Source organism: Cygnus olor, chromosome 21 (genome assembly GCF_009769625.2).
Source record: "Cygnus olor isolate bCygOlo1 chromosome 21, bCygOlo1.pri.v2, whole genome shotgun sequence".
Taxonomy (NCBI): Eukaryota; Metazoa; Chordata; class Aves; order Anseriformes; family Anatidae; genus Cygnus; species Cygnus olor.
The window spans coordinates 7,905,716-7,920,795 of NC_049189.1; the positions used below are offsets into that span (position 1 = coordinate 7,905,716).

Genomic DNA, 15,080 nt, shown 5'->3' on the forward strand with positions numbered 1-15,080 from the left:
GCTCAGCATCTCCCAGATGGGCTGGAAATAGGGGAAAAAAAAAAAAAAAGACACAGGAAAGAGCTAGCTTCTGAGAAGTAGACTGTTCCCTCTGGGGAAAACCCTTGCCAGGATGGTTCAGAAAAGGAGTCGTTACGCACGCACACACCAGGAACCCTCCTTTTGCCTTCATTAGGTTGTGCTAAGCCCCTGTAGAAGAGATCACCAAGACCAGAGAAAGCTGGGACACACATAGGGCTCAGACTATACATTTGTGACTCCCCTAATGGCATGGGAACATCTTAATGCTGGTTTTTCTGCCTGCTCCTGAGGCATCACAGCACTTGCTCCATCCTCCCTGACTTCCCCCTGCCTTGTGACACCAGCCTGGAGACCAAAAAAATCCCCCCAGAAGTTGAAGTACCAACCCAGCCAGCAGCAGCACTCCCCCTGCCCTCCCCAGGGATCATGTACCCCACCGGGGGGGGGTCAGGATTGGACCCCGCTGCATCCAGGCTGCAGTCGCCTCCCCGCCCCATCCCTCCCACCTGGGGCAGCGCCAGCAGCATTTGACCCCTTGGTATTTCCTTTCAACAACAATAGCAGTAAACCACCCTCCTTCAGGTACATTTTATTAGCACTGCATTAAATAACAGCAAAGACCTCTGTGTTTAAGAATTTAACCTCAATTTCTCTGCAAAAGGCCAGAAACAAGCCTCCAAGGGCAGCTTCCCCAGGGAGGGGTATGAATGCAATGGTTTTGGATAAGCCCCTTTCAGTGACCGTTCTCCCTCTCACCTGTCCCAGAGATTTCGGATGCTGATGGCCAGCCCCACGGCGTGCTACAAGCTCTTTCGGGAGAAGCAGAAGGAGGGCCAGGGCGAAGCCACCATGTTCAAAGGCAAGGGGGCAGCAGGCAACCCAGGGGGAATTGTGCAAATCCCCGCTGGGGTGGGTGGAAGCGTGCTGATCCCTGTCCCTAAAATAAAGGCTGAGCTTTGATGTAGGGTGAGGCAGCCTGAGGGCGGCAGTGCCCAACATGCCTGGAGTGACATGCGGGTGTTGGGGACACAGGGAAGGGGACATTCTCCCAAACCGTTGCCCTTCATGGCTGGCAAGAGGGACTGGCATGCTTGTCCTTGAGGCAGGATGCCTGCCCACCCTCGAGCCCTATTTTGGGAAAGTGAGTGGGATGTGAGGGATAAAGCCCGGAGGGGATGCTGGCGGGGCGGGATGGAGCATCTCTGTAAATACCAGCTCCAGTGGAGAGTGACACAGCTGGGGGTCTCACGTCACCCCAATGACATTTCAGTCACTCTGGACTGGCAGCCAGTTTGGGCAGCCTCTGACTGAGGTTTTGTTTGGGATAAAATTCATCTGTCTGCATTGAAGTCGGGAAAGGACATCCATGCCACCACAGGGCCCTCTGGGACTGTGTTATCTGCCTAGGATCCAAACGTCCCAAAACAAAAGGCGGCTTCTGTGAAGGGGATACCTCTGATTTTATGGAGCTGGGAATTGGGACAGCACAGAAACTATTATCCTATTAGCTCTATCGTCAGGAGGATGGATGATACAAACTTTCCAATTCTCTCCAGGTCAGGTGAAGATATTGCGAAATAGTCAGAGATTTCCCTCTTGCTTGGTTTCCCAGTAAGCTAAGAAATGGGATTCCCAGCAGCCTCAACCCAAAACCTTAATCTAAACTCGGCAAATTGGGATTTTGGGGAACTTTTCCATATCTGTGACACATCTTAAGCCAGGCTTCTGCAGGCATCGCTTCATTTCACCCATCGGGGTTTCTATTTGTAGGGTATTCGGGGATGGACACGAAACGAGTGACCATTAACAAGGTCCTTTCCAACAACATTATGGTGCAGCAGAATCAGTACGTTCAGGTAACAGCTGATATTTCTGATGATAACCAATATTTCTTGTGATAACGGCCCCAGGGTGGCATGAACTTTCAAAGGAGGTATTGCATTTTGGCATATTCTCCTCCTGCATGAGAGTGTCCACAAGGCCGCTTGGGGGAACCTTGCTTGCCTGCCCGTCCCCCCAGTCCCTTCTTCTCCTCTCCCTCTAGCGCTGCATCGACTGGAACAGGGACATCCTCAAGAAGGAGCTGGGCTTGACAGAGGAGGACATCATCGACCTGCCAGCGCTCTTCAAGCTTGACAAGCAAGGCAAGGCCATGCCATACTTCCCTAACATGGTGAGAGGTGTCCCTGTTCCTCGCGTTCTCCAGTCAGTGGCTGTGTGTTTTGAGCTGTGGAGAGGAAAAATAGCTAAGCCCATGACCATGATCCTCTCATCCTTAAGGATGTCCAAAAAAAGCATAGCGTTTTCCTGCCCAGAAAGGGAAAATACCTCCATCCAGGCTCTGCAGGTTGACTAAGGTTGGTCAACAGCAAAGGTTGGCTGTAACTGTGTCTCTGATGCACGTTGCTCATGGTTGGGTTAACCTGAACAGCTTTGAGGTGAAAACCTTTCAAAGTGGTGAAACGGCAAGGCTTAAATATAAAAAAAAAAAAAAAGAAAAAAAAAGAAAAAAAAAAGAAAAAAAAAAAAGAAAAAAAAAAAAGAGAGGAAACAGTGCTGGATTTCCTGAGGGAAGGGAGGCTACAGAAAGTAACAGCCATAACTCAGTTTTGGGGGGAACACCAACTGCTTTCCTTTGGCTTATTGGCTGGGGTGGCTGCTGGGCACCCCTAAAGCCCCCTGTGTTACCCCACAGGTCCCCATGCTCATCCTGACAAAGGACCTGGGCATCCCCAAGCCCTTCGGCCCAGTGGTGGGTGGCGAATGCTGCCTGGAGCACCATGTCCGCAGCCTCCTGGAGCCATTGGGTCTGCGGTGCCACTTCCTCGAGGACGTCGCCTCCTACCACGGGAGGCTTGGGGAGGTGCGCTGCGGCACCAACGTCCAACGCCGGCCCTTTGCCTTCTGCTGGTGGCATGTCACACCGTAGCCATGCCGCCACCTCCCCGGCCCACGGCCGCCTTTTTCGGCGTGTGTTGTTTTCATTTCAGTTAACTAATAAATTTGCTGTGGGAAATGAGGTGGAGCGTGACAAAACAGCGGGGATAACGGTGAGAGAAGCAGAGGAGAGCGCTCGGGGAGACGCTGAGGCGAGGGCGCCATTTTGGCCCCTTGGCACCCACCATTTTGCCCAGCCCAGTGCTGAGGCTTTGGCACCTTCTCTACCAAAAAAAAAAAAAAAAAAAAAAAAAAAAAGGATGGGGATTCAGGACGAGGAGGGACGTGCTCGTCTGCCAATCCCCAAAAAGGGGGAACGGGGAGAGCTGGCCCGCCTTATCCCCTTGTGCCACAGCGCACGCCACACTCAACATGGCGCCTCCCCGCGCGCCTCCGCCACACCCAAGATGGCGGCCAGCCCCCCCGCCCCCCCCCGCCCCCCCTCCCCCCCTCCCGCCCTTCTTCTCAGGGCCGCGCTCTTTGGCGGCTCGGGCGGCTCCTTCCGCTTCCGGTGCGGCGCGGAAGTGCGCAGCGCCAAGATGGCGGCGGCCGTGGTGGGAGTCTCCTTGAGGCGCGGCGTCCCCGGGCGGCTCCTGCGGGCCGGGCCCAGGCTGGTGAGGGGCCGGGGCCGCCCCGGGGCTGCGGGGAGACGGGCGGCGGGGCCCGGCAGCGGGTGGGGGCCGCGGGGTGCGGGGAGGGAGTGGGAGGGGCGGGGGGGGCTGGGGGGAGCTGGAGGGGGCAGGAGGGGAGCAGAGGGGTCTGGGGGGGGGCAAGAGGGGGCACGGAGGGGGGTGCGGAGGGGTTTGGGGGGCCAGGAAGGGGGCGGAGGGATCTGGGGGGGTAGGAGGGAGGTAGAGGGGTCTGGGGGGGCAGGAGGGGACGCGGGAGGGTCTGGGGGGGGGCAGAAGGGGGAGGAAGGAGGGATCTGGGGGAAAGTTGGGGGGCTGGAAGGGGGGGGGGCGGATGCAGCGAAGGATGGGGACAGGGCTCGGGGCAGGTGGGAGCAGGGGAAGTGGGTCTGGGTGTGTGAGGGGTGCTGGGGAGGGCTGGGAAGGGGGCTGGGGAGGGTTTTAAGAGGGAGACAGGGGCTGAGGAATGCCGAGGGTCCTGAAGGGGATAGTAAAGGGGTGGGCACGGCGATAGGGGCAGTAAAGGTGCGGCCTGCGGGGTGAACTGGGGAGAGGGGAGCTGGGGCAGGGGGCCTGCAGGGGAGAGGAGCTCCTGGGGGAGCGCTGGGAGCAGGGGGCCCCGCAGTCCAGGGCAGGGGAGGGACGAGGCTGGGAGGTTCTCAGGGCAGCTGGGGGGCTGGCACAGCCCCCAGGGTCGCCCTTTAGTTTCGGGATCATTCCCCCTGGTTCTTGTAAGAGGAGGGTGCCCCAGGACAGAGGTGGCCGCGTGTGCCAAGGCGCGCCGCTCTGGCGCGTCCTTGGGAGGGTTTCCAGCACGCGTGCCCGAATGCAAAGCCAGCGATGGGTCCCGCAGCTCTCGCCCCGAAGCGCACAGCCTCGAGACGTTTTGTTGCCGGCTGAAAGCCGCCCAGAAGGACCTAAGGGGCTCTGTGCTGCTGTTTACGTGCAGATCTGTCGGGGAGCCCAGACAGCTGCTGCGGCCGCGCCACGCGTCAAGAAGTTTTCCATCTACCGATGGGATCCCGACAAGCCTGGGGACAAGCCCCGCATGCAGACGTACGAAGTGGATTTGAATAAGTGAGTGCACCCCGTTAGGGAGAGGGCTGCTCAGCTTCCCCGGCAGGCAGGTGCGCTGGGGCCACGTGCGCACGCCCGTTATCTGACAGGCGATAACGCAGGGTGCCGGAGAGGGCTCGGAGTTGACGGCTGAAGGTGTCAGAAGTCTCATTAGGCTTCGGGGATCGTTAAAACCACGTTAGAGCAGTCAGGGAGGCGGCGCCTCGGCCGTGTTATGCAGCGCGGGAGAGGCCCGGTGTTATTCCTTAATAAATCAAATCTTCCTGTGACCAGGTGGGATTGCTGCCCCCCACCCTCCCCCCCACCCCTTGGTGCCAGCTGTGACAAACAAAAGTGTCCCCTGAATGCCAGCATCTCGACCAAACGGCCAGCAATCAAACGGTCGCTTCGTTTTGTGACTCTTGGGAGATTTCACCTTTGTCCCTGATGGGTGTTGAAGTCTTCAACGTGTTCGTGGCCCTAATGATCTGTATTTATATGGTCAGTTTGGGGGCGTGTTCCAGAAGGAAGCAGTTTGAAGCGTAGCTCATAGTCCCAGACCTTGGAGATAAGGTGGGAGTTTTATTGTCTCCTCTCGCTTAATTACTTCTAGCTGGCTGCTCGCGTTGAACTCCTAGCTTGCGCGCTCCGGTGCGGTTACACCAAGAAAGCTCGTGTTTCTCCATGATCCCACAGAAGGGTGCGGTCTGCCCTGTGCTGTAGAAACCTTTGCAGGGGCACACGCGCCTTGACTTCCTTCAGCTGCTGCCGCGCTCTTGCCGGGGGAATTCAGCTCAGGCCCTTTCTGAAGCGTTCAGGTACAGAGCCACGCGGCTCTGCTCGAGCACCACGTGACAGCGAAATCGAACTTTGCTGCTTCGACTTGCACCAGTTAATCATTTCAGGGTGTTGCCTGCCGTACGTAACGTTACAGAGGTTCTGTGTGCTTTTGCAAACAGATGCAGTAGTGCCTCTTGTGACTAATGAGGGCAGGCAGACTTGTCAAAACCTGACTTAAGAGGCGAGAAGGGGTAGAACCGCACGTTGTTTCCAGCTGTGCTGTCTGAACCCTCTCCAGCCGAGTCAAATCTTGTGGGCATCAGCGAAATAAATGGCTCCTGGCCCACTCTGACCCTGGGGTGAGCCGGTGTGCCGAGGCGGGTGGGTTACGCTGCTGATCAAGCGATCTCTATCTTGGTGCCTGGGATTGGCAAAACAAAGTGTGTGTTTAATCGCGTCTGAGATGAAAGTCCTTTTAGGTGCCTCCGAGTTGGTGCTGGAGATAAAGCAGTGAGGCTGGGGGAAATTACACGGGTTCACTGAGTTTGTTTTCTGCTGTAGATGTGGGCCCATGGTCCTCGATGCTCTGATCAAGATTAAAAACGAGTTGGACTCCACTCTGACCTTCCGCAGATCGTGTAGGGAAGGTAAGGAAGGTGTTTAAGACTGCTAACCTGCCTGCTTGTCGTCCAAATAAAAGCTAATGCTGACGGTGTGTGTGTAACCAGTGGGGAACTTCGGGGCAGACCGCAGCGTACCACTCTTCTCTCCCAGATGTTGCCCGTGAAATACCTCAGCGAATCAAGCAGTGAAGTCAGAGCTCGCCTTCGCAGGCTGTAATCACACAACGCCGAGCTACAAGCAGCGTGCTTAGACAGCCCCGGTCATTCCTGTTTCTGTCCTAATCTCGTTCGTCTTGCTGCCCTCCAGTGAGAGGCTGCGTAGGGAGATGTAGCAAGAGAGGTTACGACAGCAGAATTGAGGGGAAAGAGGTGGCAAACGGGAGTGAAGTGTAAGGGGCTGCTTCGTGTGGTGCTACTGAGGAAATAAGTAGGGGTGTAACTGGAAGAGTGTGAGTGACTTCTAGGAATGGCTTCGGGAGTCTTTTTTGGCCCTTTGACTAAGCTGAGCGATTGAGGAAAAGGCCATCTGGTGGTTTTCCACAGCAGAGTTCCCGGCTGGTTCTCAGGCAGGTACAAATCAGCGTATTTGTTTAACTGCACTCAAACTCACCAGTCCGGGTGACGTTCCTCCCTGGGGGAAAAAAATCCGACTTCATGGGTAACGTTGGTATGCTGAGCTTAAGATGGTGGTGGAAAGGCAGGGAGGATGCCTTTATGGAAGGACTTTTGATTTAATGGGGAGGATTTGCAAGTACTGGAAATTTAGGCCTAATTTTCTGATGCCTACAGATGTCTTGACACAGATCTAAGCGGAAAGCACACCTCAGTGCAGCCGTTTCCTGTAGGATCTGCATAGCAGGCAGAGGAATTTCATCCAGTGTGGTTGTTCTTGGTGCCTGATGTTTACAGAGCAGACACGGTTCCTGAGCAGCTGGACATGATTGCACTGAATAGTTCTCTTTGAGAATCTGAAGACAGATTTTTCAAGCTGGGCTGCTTTGGTCTTCTCCTTTTCTGCCGTACGGGGGGAAAAAAAAAATCTGATCACGTGTTTGCGGGCCCATGTCTGCAGTCTCCAGTTGTCTTGGTTCCGTCTCAGGTGGACTGAGAAATACTTGTAACCGTTTCTCTTGTGGTGGGAACAGCCTTGTTCCGTTGCCAGTCTTTGCCTGGCAGTGAGGGCAAGGCTGCCAGTGCCCCGGGTGCCGCGGGGGGCTGGCTCGCTCAGCGCGAGGAGCGGTGGCGTTTCCTTGACTCACGTCAACTGATGCATGTCAAATCCTCTGAAATTAGTTACGCCCTTCAGCGCTTGTTGTCTTTCGATGGCAATGTCTTAGGCATCGGTCTGATTTGGATGCCAGAGCTCGCTCCTGACCTGAGCAGGATCTGTGACAGTTCTGCAGTGTTTTTTCTTGTAAACCTTGCCCTTTCCTGGGGTACATCTGTTCCTTGTATTACCGGGAGATCACGAGCAGTGTCACTTAATCCATTTAAGCTATTTATATGCTGTTTGTTCTGTGAGTGTCTGTCCTCTCACCTTTAGGAGTTAATGAAAGCAGTGTATGGCACGACTACAGCCTGCTACAGAAAGCAACTTCTGCTGTGGGAGCTTATTTTTGTGCTCCTGACCTTTAGGGATGCTTTTGACCGTAATTGTAGGGCTGGTGGGGGCCGCATCTGCCTCCTGTGTTACAGTCCCAGCGTTAGCTGCTCCGCATCAGGCCCGCGTTTCGAACTTGGGAGCAAAGCTGAATGTTTTCCCCACCCGAAGCAGCACGCACAGCTGATGTGTGATGTGAAGTGATGAACTGTCTGAGCCACTTGGTTTGCTGTGAAAGGAAGTTCATCGCTGAGAATGTATGTAGACGTTAATGAAAGCAACTCCAGCGTTTATTCTTTGTTTGAATAGCAACGTGTTTGGCTCAGTGGCAACTTCTGGCGTTTTCCTTGTCACGTACAGAGTTTCTTAACGACAACAGAATGGAAGACAAGCCAGGGGCAAGTTTGGGGCCAAGAGGATCTTTTTCAAGTGGGATAAAGGAGTAAACATCTAATGCTTTGTTCTGTTCTCCCACTCAGGCATCTGTGGCTCTTGTGCTATGAACATCGCTGGTGGAAACACCCTGGCCTGCACCAAAAGAATTGACCCTGATCTCGGCAAGATCACTAAAATCTACCCTCTCCCCCACATGTATGTGGTGAAGGATCTTGTTCCGGTGAGTACCTGCCCTCTTCAGCTTGTGACCAAGAGTGACACCATCCCAGGCGGCGTGGGGTTCGGGTTGGATTAGGAGGGATAATACTGGGAGATGGCAGCAAGATCACATCCCACAACTCACGTCTCAGCTCCTGCTGATGCTCCCTGGCTTGGGTGGGTCTGCTTACCAGTGGTGACTAAATCTCGCCTCGTTAGGAGGAACGCGGCAGGTTGAGGTACAAAACGCCTTCTGTTGGAATGATAGCAGATGTTCCGTCTCGCAGACATCAGTCCCACTTAATAAATGTGATCTTTTTGCCTTTTGGCTTCTAGGACTTGAGTAACTTCTATGCACAGTATAAATCCATTGAGCCTTACCTGAAGAAGAAGGATGAGTCGAAACAGGGCAAGGAGCAGTACCTGCAGTCCATAGAAGACCGTCAGAAACTGGTTACCCTTCTTTTCTACCATTGGAAATCCCTTCCAGATAAGAGCAGGGTTAAATGTTAACGTACAGTAGTTTCTAGTTCCTTTAATGACAAAGCTGTCTAGTACAAAGCCTGATGTGGGTGGAATGTGGTCCCTGAAATGCAGTGTCATGGCATGTCTGCATTGCTAGGGGTAACATTTGCTAATGAAATGCAGAACACGGTTGTGCTGAGGACTCTGACCTCATTTCCACTGCCTGTGCTGCGAAACTTGTGTGTTTGTAAAAACATTGTGAAGGGTAAGAGGCTTGTAATATTCCAGCGGAGATCAGACGCTGCAGCTTATGCCAGGATGTAGGCTGTCAAGCTCAGCACTGTCTGCGTTACCTAGCTGCAGCATGCTAAGCACTGCTGTCTTGTCATTACTTGCTGGGTTTTACAGCCCTGAAACTAATGGCAGGAGCTAAACCTGTTCGGATGTGGAGACTCGCGTGATGTTGGTGAGAGTCTCTGGATGTCTGTCCCGAGTGCTGCGTTATTTTCAGGAGTGTTCTGGGAACTTGGTTCCTTGGTTCAAAGCTTCTGCACAAAGCTGAGGGGGGTCTGAGGAACCATCTGAAGAGGTGGGGGGGGAATAGCGTTTTAAGAAGAGCTTGTAGCGCAGGTGAGTTATTGTCTGGATTTCCTTGGCTGCTGCAGTAAGTATTGTTAAATCAGCGATTTCTCTTTCGTCTCTGGCCTCTCTTGATGGATCCTTCGCTTGGCAGTTTGAAGCTCGGCCTGTCAACGCTCTGCTGTGATCACTGCTGCAGCGCTGTCACTGAGGAGGCTCAGAGTGGGCAGGCAGCGTAGATTTTGGCAAGTGGTAAAAGGGGTGAATATAAGCAACAGAGAGGAAGGTTGATTCAAGGGGATTTCATGGAAACACATGAGCTGAAGCCTAATTCTCTGCAGTGATCTTTAAAAGTTTCCCATTATGTGTGTTTGCTGTGAAGTTAGCATCCGATGAATGGACTTGTCATGTGCCCAGAATGTCAGCAGCACCATGCAGCTAGTGCTGTGAAGTCTTAGCAACAGGATTTTAGTTTCAAATAGCTTCTATCCAAGGGCAGCAGTTAGTTTTTCTGCACTGCTTCATAACGTTATCTGATGGCATATGTAACGACTAAAGGGATTCTCCCACGCTTTTTATAAAGCAGCATCTTTGAAGTCATCTGCTCATTGAAGGAGAAATAAGCAAACGTACAAGTACCTGCAGGAGCTGTGTGCGAATCTTTCCCACCACTAGTAAAGTTGGTTTTTCTCATCACTTAAGTTTCTCTTGCTTTGGGAACAGCTTGTGTGCTCAAGAAACTGTTGGACACAAAGGCAACCAAAAAACTCTCACCTTGTTCTTCAAATCATCAATCGTTTGCGATGTTACAATTAAAAATGAGACAAATTTAGAGCAAAAGGTAACTGTGACCTAGCTAGTTTTGTCAAGTCCCGAAGTATACTGGAGCAGCCCTTACAACGCAGTAGATTTGCTACAAGTTCCCAGGAGCTTCTGGCGTTGTGTGTCTCTTTAAACTAAACTTGGTGAGACTCTTGTCCGAAAAACAACTTTCAGATACATAGTTTAAGCCAGACTGGACTCTTCTAGGCTGGGGAGTTGGTTGAGATAAGACTTTGGAGACTTTTCTGCCCAGTGGTACTTCCATGTACATCTACCTTTCATTTCTTTAGTACACAAAATAAAAAGGCCTTCGGCCCTGTAGAAAGGACACAATGGCCAAAGTGATTGGGGATGTGTAAGTGATTCGGGGATCCCCTCAACATACATGCTAGGTGATGGGCTCGTCATTTCTCCCCTGGGCTCCTGGGTGGGTTTTGCTTGTGTAACATGGCCTTGAGTTGCTAATTGGTTGTGTGTGTGTTCTGTTCTTTGGCCGCTCATTGGGACAGGCTGGAAGCAAGGCAAATCAGTCGATTTTCACTTCTTTCCTCAGTTTTTACTTTTTTGTCTGATTGTCACAAAACAAAACCAAAAAAAAAAACCCACACAGATTATTATAGGGGCCAAGGGTGGAGGATTGTGTGCCTCTTGTTTCAGAGGACCTGTGTGTAGGATTTGCTTTCTGCCAGCAGCAGTTCTTCAGCGTAAGGTTTTCCGAGTCGCAGGATTGCATTGGGCCGCTAGAGAGGAAAGTGGTGAGGGAAGCACGTGCTTGTGTAAATCCCCTCTTTAAAAACAAAAAAGGCTTCATCATGTTTTTTCTGGAGTGGCTTGACTGTGGTCTTCTGTCTGTGTGCAGGACGGACTCTACGAGTGCATCCTGTGTGCCTGCTGCAGCACCAGCTGTCCCAGTTACTGGTGGAACGGGGACAAGTACTTGGGTCCTGCGGTACTGATGCAGGTAAGGACAGAGCCTGTGTGTCCCATGGCACTGCTGAGGGACTCCTCATCTAAAAGCCCTACAAATACCTGCGAGCACAAGTGGGACAGCATGACGTAGTCCAGCTCTTGGACCAGAATTCCTGAGTTAGGTGTTGCCTTTAAAATACCACACTGATTACTTCACCTTGAAGAATCATTTGGTGTGTCAAATGACACTGACTTTCAGGCCTATCGCTGGATGATTGACTCCAGAGATGACTACACAGAGGAACGCCTGGCACAACTTCAAGACCCGTTTTCTCTCTACCGTTGTCACACTATCATGAATTGCACAAGAACTTGCCCAAAGGTACGTGTTCTTCTAGCATATGTCCATTCGGGGATTGCTGGCTTATTTCCAAGCACCCTGTTTCAAACTGGTAGGAAAATGCCCACCTTTTGTTTCCCTTGAGCTCTCCTTGGCTTGTGTGTTTCTTTCGCCTTTTAAAACAGTGAGTTACCAGCAGTTGTGCTTGTGACAGTGACTGCACAAGAGGACGTAGCAAAGTTTGTGTTAGACTTCACAGGAACATCTCTTACCTGTGTTGCTGAGAAGCTCTCTGTTTCCAAGGTGTAGGGTTGTGACTGTAACATGATTGTGCAAGGGACACTGCCAGAAACGGTACAGGGAAGTTTGTCCTCTGTGTAGTCTGATCAGTGATGTTAGCCTTGCGAGGAATATGCTTAACCCCAGCACGGTGCTAGCTTACACACCAACAGCAGCAGCTGTTCCCTGATGTATTGTGCAACTTGCGTAACGCAGAAGATTATGGCAAGTTTTCAACGCCTTTGGGGGATGTGTTTTATGCTGACATCCTGCTGTAAGGGCACTTTCCAGAAAGTCTGTTCTGTCTGGTATTTCAGTTGAGAACTGAGCAGGCTTTCCCAAATCAGGGTATGCTTCTTCCTCATCTTGCAATGACTTTGGGCCTGTGGTTAGGCAGATAATCAAGTTTCATTTTCCTGCTAGCCATGTTGTATTCTAGTCAGATGTTGCTTGCACCTGATGGTAAAGCAAAATTCTTCTCAAGCTGTAAAGTAATATGAAGGCAAATGTTTGAGTGGATCACGGATGTGGAAAAATAAGGTGCTTGAGATCTGGACTGACAAGTGTTTGTCAGGAGCACTGCCTGCCGCTTCTGTGTATTTAATGTGATTCACTGACTACAGATAATCCCCCTTTTGTCTAGGGTGGCTTATTGTGATCTGGTGTCAGCCGTAGTTCAGATAAAGGTGAAGGTTCAATCTGAAGATCTGGCTGTACCTAGTGTAGGGAAATAGCACAGTGGGGCTTGGTCTGTCAATTAAGAGATACGTGTATGGTTAATAACACGTTTCCCCTCACAAGCTGTAATCCTCGCTGTTGTCTCGATCAGCTCCGTAGGACTGCGTGGTGAGCTATGCACCAGGGTAATTTCCTGTTCATGCTTTGTCTCATAGTGCTGCTGCTGTCCCTGCAACGATATAGCAGGGTGGTTGTGATCCCCCACTCTTGTTTTGGGATTAGGCATGCTTGGTTTGCTAGCACTGCCGCAGGATTAAGGGCCTCTGTGACATGACATATGTCTGTTTCACAGAAAAACCTTGTTTTGGAAGACATAATTGCCTTTTGCACAAGGAACGTTTTCATCTTGTGATTTGGTATTCTTGCCCACTTCCCCTAGTGTCCTCAAATATACAGCTTTTTTTGTTTCAGGTCAGGAAAAAACACATTTCTTGTACCATCGCTGTCAAGCAGTTTTCTGCCTCCAGAAGTCATCCCATAATACCTTAGAAGTCTTGAATTCAGTCCTGCTTGAACGTCAGAGTTCCTATCAGTCAGCCACTTACTCTTTTCTCTGATCCTTGCAGTGCTGACTAAAACCAGTCCCCTATAGTCAAAAGAGCATTTTTCTTCAAGCGCCTCTGGCTCAGCCTCCAGGTAGAGGAGGAGTGCTCCAAGCTGTGCCCGCTCCCAGCTGGAGCAGTGTCAGTCTGACCCCGGGCTGGATGCTCTTCCCTTGTGCATCGAGGCTGGAGTGCAGCGAACCTGCATCAGCATGCCTTATCCCAGGGGGCTCCGCGTGCTGCAGTGCCCAGCCTGCCCTCGGTATCCTGTATGCTGCCAGCACTTGAAGTGCAATGCTGGGCTGGGCTCCAACTTTACAAAACGGGTGCTGAGCACCTCCTCTGCCAGCTGTTTTTATGAGTAGCAGTGTATCTGTGAGTTTATGGTGATTTGGGTTGAGGCAAGGTGGGGGAGGGTACTCTAACTTGCTGATTTCTAAACTCACCAGAACTTTCTCTTTTTAGGGTTTGAACCCTGGCAAAGCAATTGCTGAGATCAAGAAGATGATGGCAACTTACAAAGAGAAGGCAGCCGCTGCGTAATGCTGTTTCCTAACTGGAAGTGTAACACGGGCATGCTTTACCTGAAAGTAATTTATACCTGGTTAAGCAAGAGAAGTCTCCAGTGGGAATTTTGATTTTTTTTTTCCATAGGCTTGCATGTACAATAAATACTGTAAAGAAGAAATAAGAGTTGCTGCTTTACTAACAATACTGAACCAATGCCTCTGCTTCTTGGGCAAGTGGGTAAGCTTGTCATTGAGAATCCCAGACCTTTCTGGTTTGCATTTCTGAGTGTATCAGAGGCTGGGGTCGCCTCTGAGGCTCTGCTGTGGGATGGGATTTAGAAAGTGGCCCCACAGCAGAGATAAATGGAGACATTTCTGTAGTCGGCATCACGCTATATCTTCACAGTGAACAGAGTGTTCAGGGAGACCTGTAAGCAGTGAGCGTTGTGGTGATGAGCAAGGAGAAAACAAGGGCAGTGGCTGGGAACGGGGGGAGGTGTTGGAAGAATCTCACTCTGTTCTGAAGTCTCTACCTGGGCTCCTTGATATGGAGCAAAGCAAGGCCCTGGTGCTCAGAGGGTGCAGGTGTGTGGCAAAATACTGGTGGCAGTGGCAACTGCCACTGGTAAGGTCTTTGTCCTTCCTGAGATTCCTTACAGCAATGCTGTTGTGGGGGGGAATCCCAGTGAAGTCACTGGAAATGAGCTGTCTTGACATGGCCCTGCTGAGAAGCTTATTTTTATTTATATCCTAAAATAGCTAAGATTTATCAGAGCATGAAATGGTGTTGATGCTTTCTCTTTCCTCTGCTTTAGCACAAGTGGTTTTAAGCTCCAGATTTCTCAGGCTTGAGATATCCACGGGAGGGTGTTACTTCATGCAGCCTTTTGCAGTCTTAGTGCCGTGCACATTAGGGGAAAAAGAGTTTTTGAGTTGGATTTACCCTGATGTGGAGTGCCCAGTCCAGAGCCCCAGCTTTGCTAAACTTTGGTGAAAAGCCCTGCTGTTAACTTTCAGAGAAATGTTCTCTAAATCCCAACTGTGGGTAATCCTGACATCCTGATAAGAATATGATAGAGATTGGGAGGGGTGGTGAGACAGGAAGGGCTTTCTGTTTCACTGTTTAACAGATTTTTGCCTAGATGAGTAGTCTTCTAGAAATGTCATGATGGTGAACTGCTGCTGAGGCATGGTCTGGTAACAGCCAGTGGGCAACTACAGGTAGTGGGGTGGTGTAAAAATGCTGCTCTATACAGCTCTGGAAAGGCTTACCCACAAAATGATTTTCTTTTCCTTATGTTTCTGCCTGCAGTGAAAGCCTTGTGGGTTTCTTGAGAAGCCAGGCTGATCTTTCAATACTCACTTGCAGAATTACATAACTTTTTTCTTGGAGCTACACATCTTTGATCCTGAGACTTGATGTGACACAGAGTCCCATAGGTCACACGTTTAACACCTACGAGTTATGTCTGACAGGCTGCCTTTCCATGTCCCTGTGTTTCCCCTCCCTTCTGTGCCTTGGGTGAGCTGTGGTTAAGGTTGGGTAAGAACCGGTGCTGTACACAAGTCCCTGCTGCAGGGATGTGTTGTTATCACTTCCACGACACAGATGTTTGTCTGCTTTGCATCTCGGTGCTTCAAAATGTCAACTCTCCAC

The 15,080-nt window shown here is 51.2% G+C and overlaps 2 protein-coding genes across 3 annotated transcripts in view; both read left to right on the plus strand.

Annotated features, from left to right (window-relative positions):
• Positions 1–3,371, plus strand: part of LOC121058201 (protein-arginine deiminase type-2-like) — an 11,782-nt gene extending 8,411 nt beyond the window's left edge. Inside the window, exons 13-16 of one of the 2 annotated variants that reach the window (XM_040533430.1) lie at positions 787–880; positions 1,792–1,877; positions 2,066–2,194; positions 2,717–3,371. In XM_040533430.1, coding sequence (XP_040389364.1) covers positions 787–880; positions 1,792–1,877; positions 2,066–2,194; positions 2,717–2,950 — 543 coding nt within the window. In that variant the 3' untranslated portion in view covers positions 2,951–3,371. The remainder of the gene's footprint in view (positions 1–786; positions 881–1,791; positions 1,878–2,065; positions 2,195–2,716) is intronic. The other variant, XM_040533431.1, reaches the window with a different exon arrangement.
• Positions 3,372–3,429: 58 nt separating this feature from the next.
• Positions 3,430–13,602, plus strand: SDHB (succinate dehydrogenase complex iron sulfur subunit B). The gene is made up of 8 exons (XM_040533549.1): positions 3,430–3,572; positions 4,537–4,664; positions 5,985–6,070; positions 8,126–8,262; positions 8,577–8,693; positions 10,966–11,067; positions 11,275–11,397; positions 13,380–13,602. Exons 1-8 carry the CDS (start codon positions 3,498–3,500, stop codon positions 13,455–13,457), a joined length of 846 nt encoding a protein of 281 aa, XP_040389483.1. The 5' UTR covers positions 3,430–3,497; the 3' UTR covers positions 13,458–13,602.
• Positions 13,603–15,080: the final 1,478 nt, after the last annotated feature.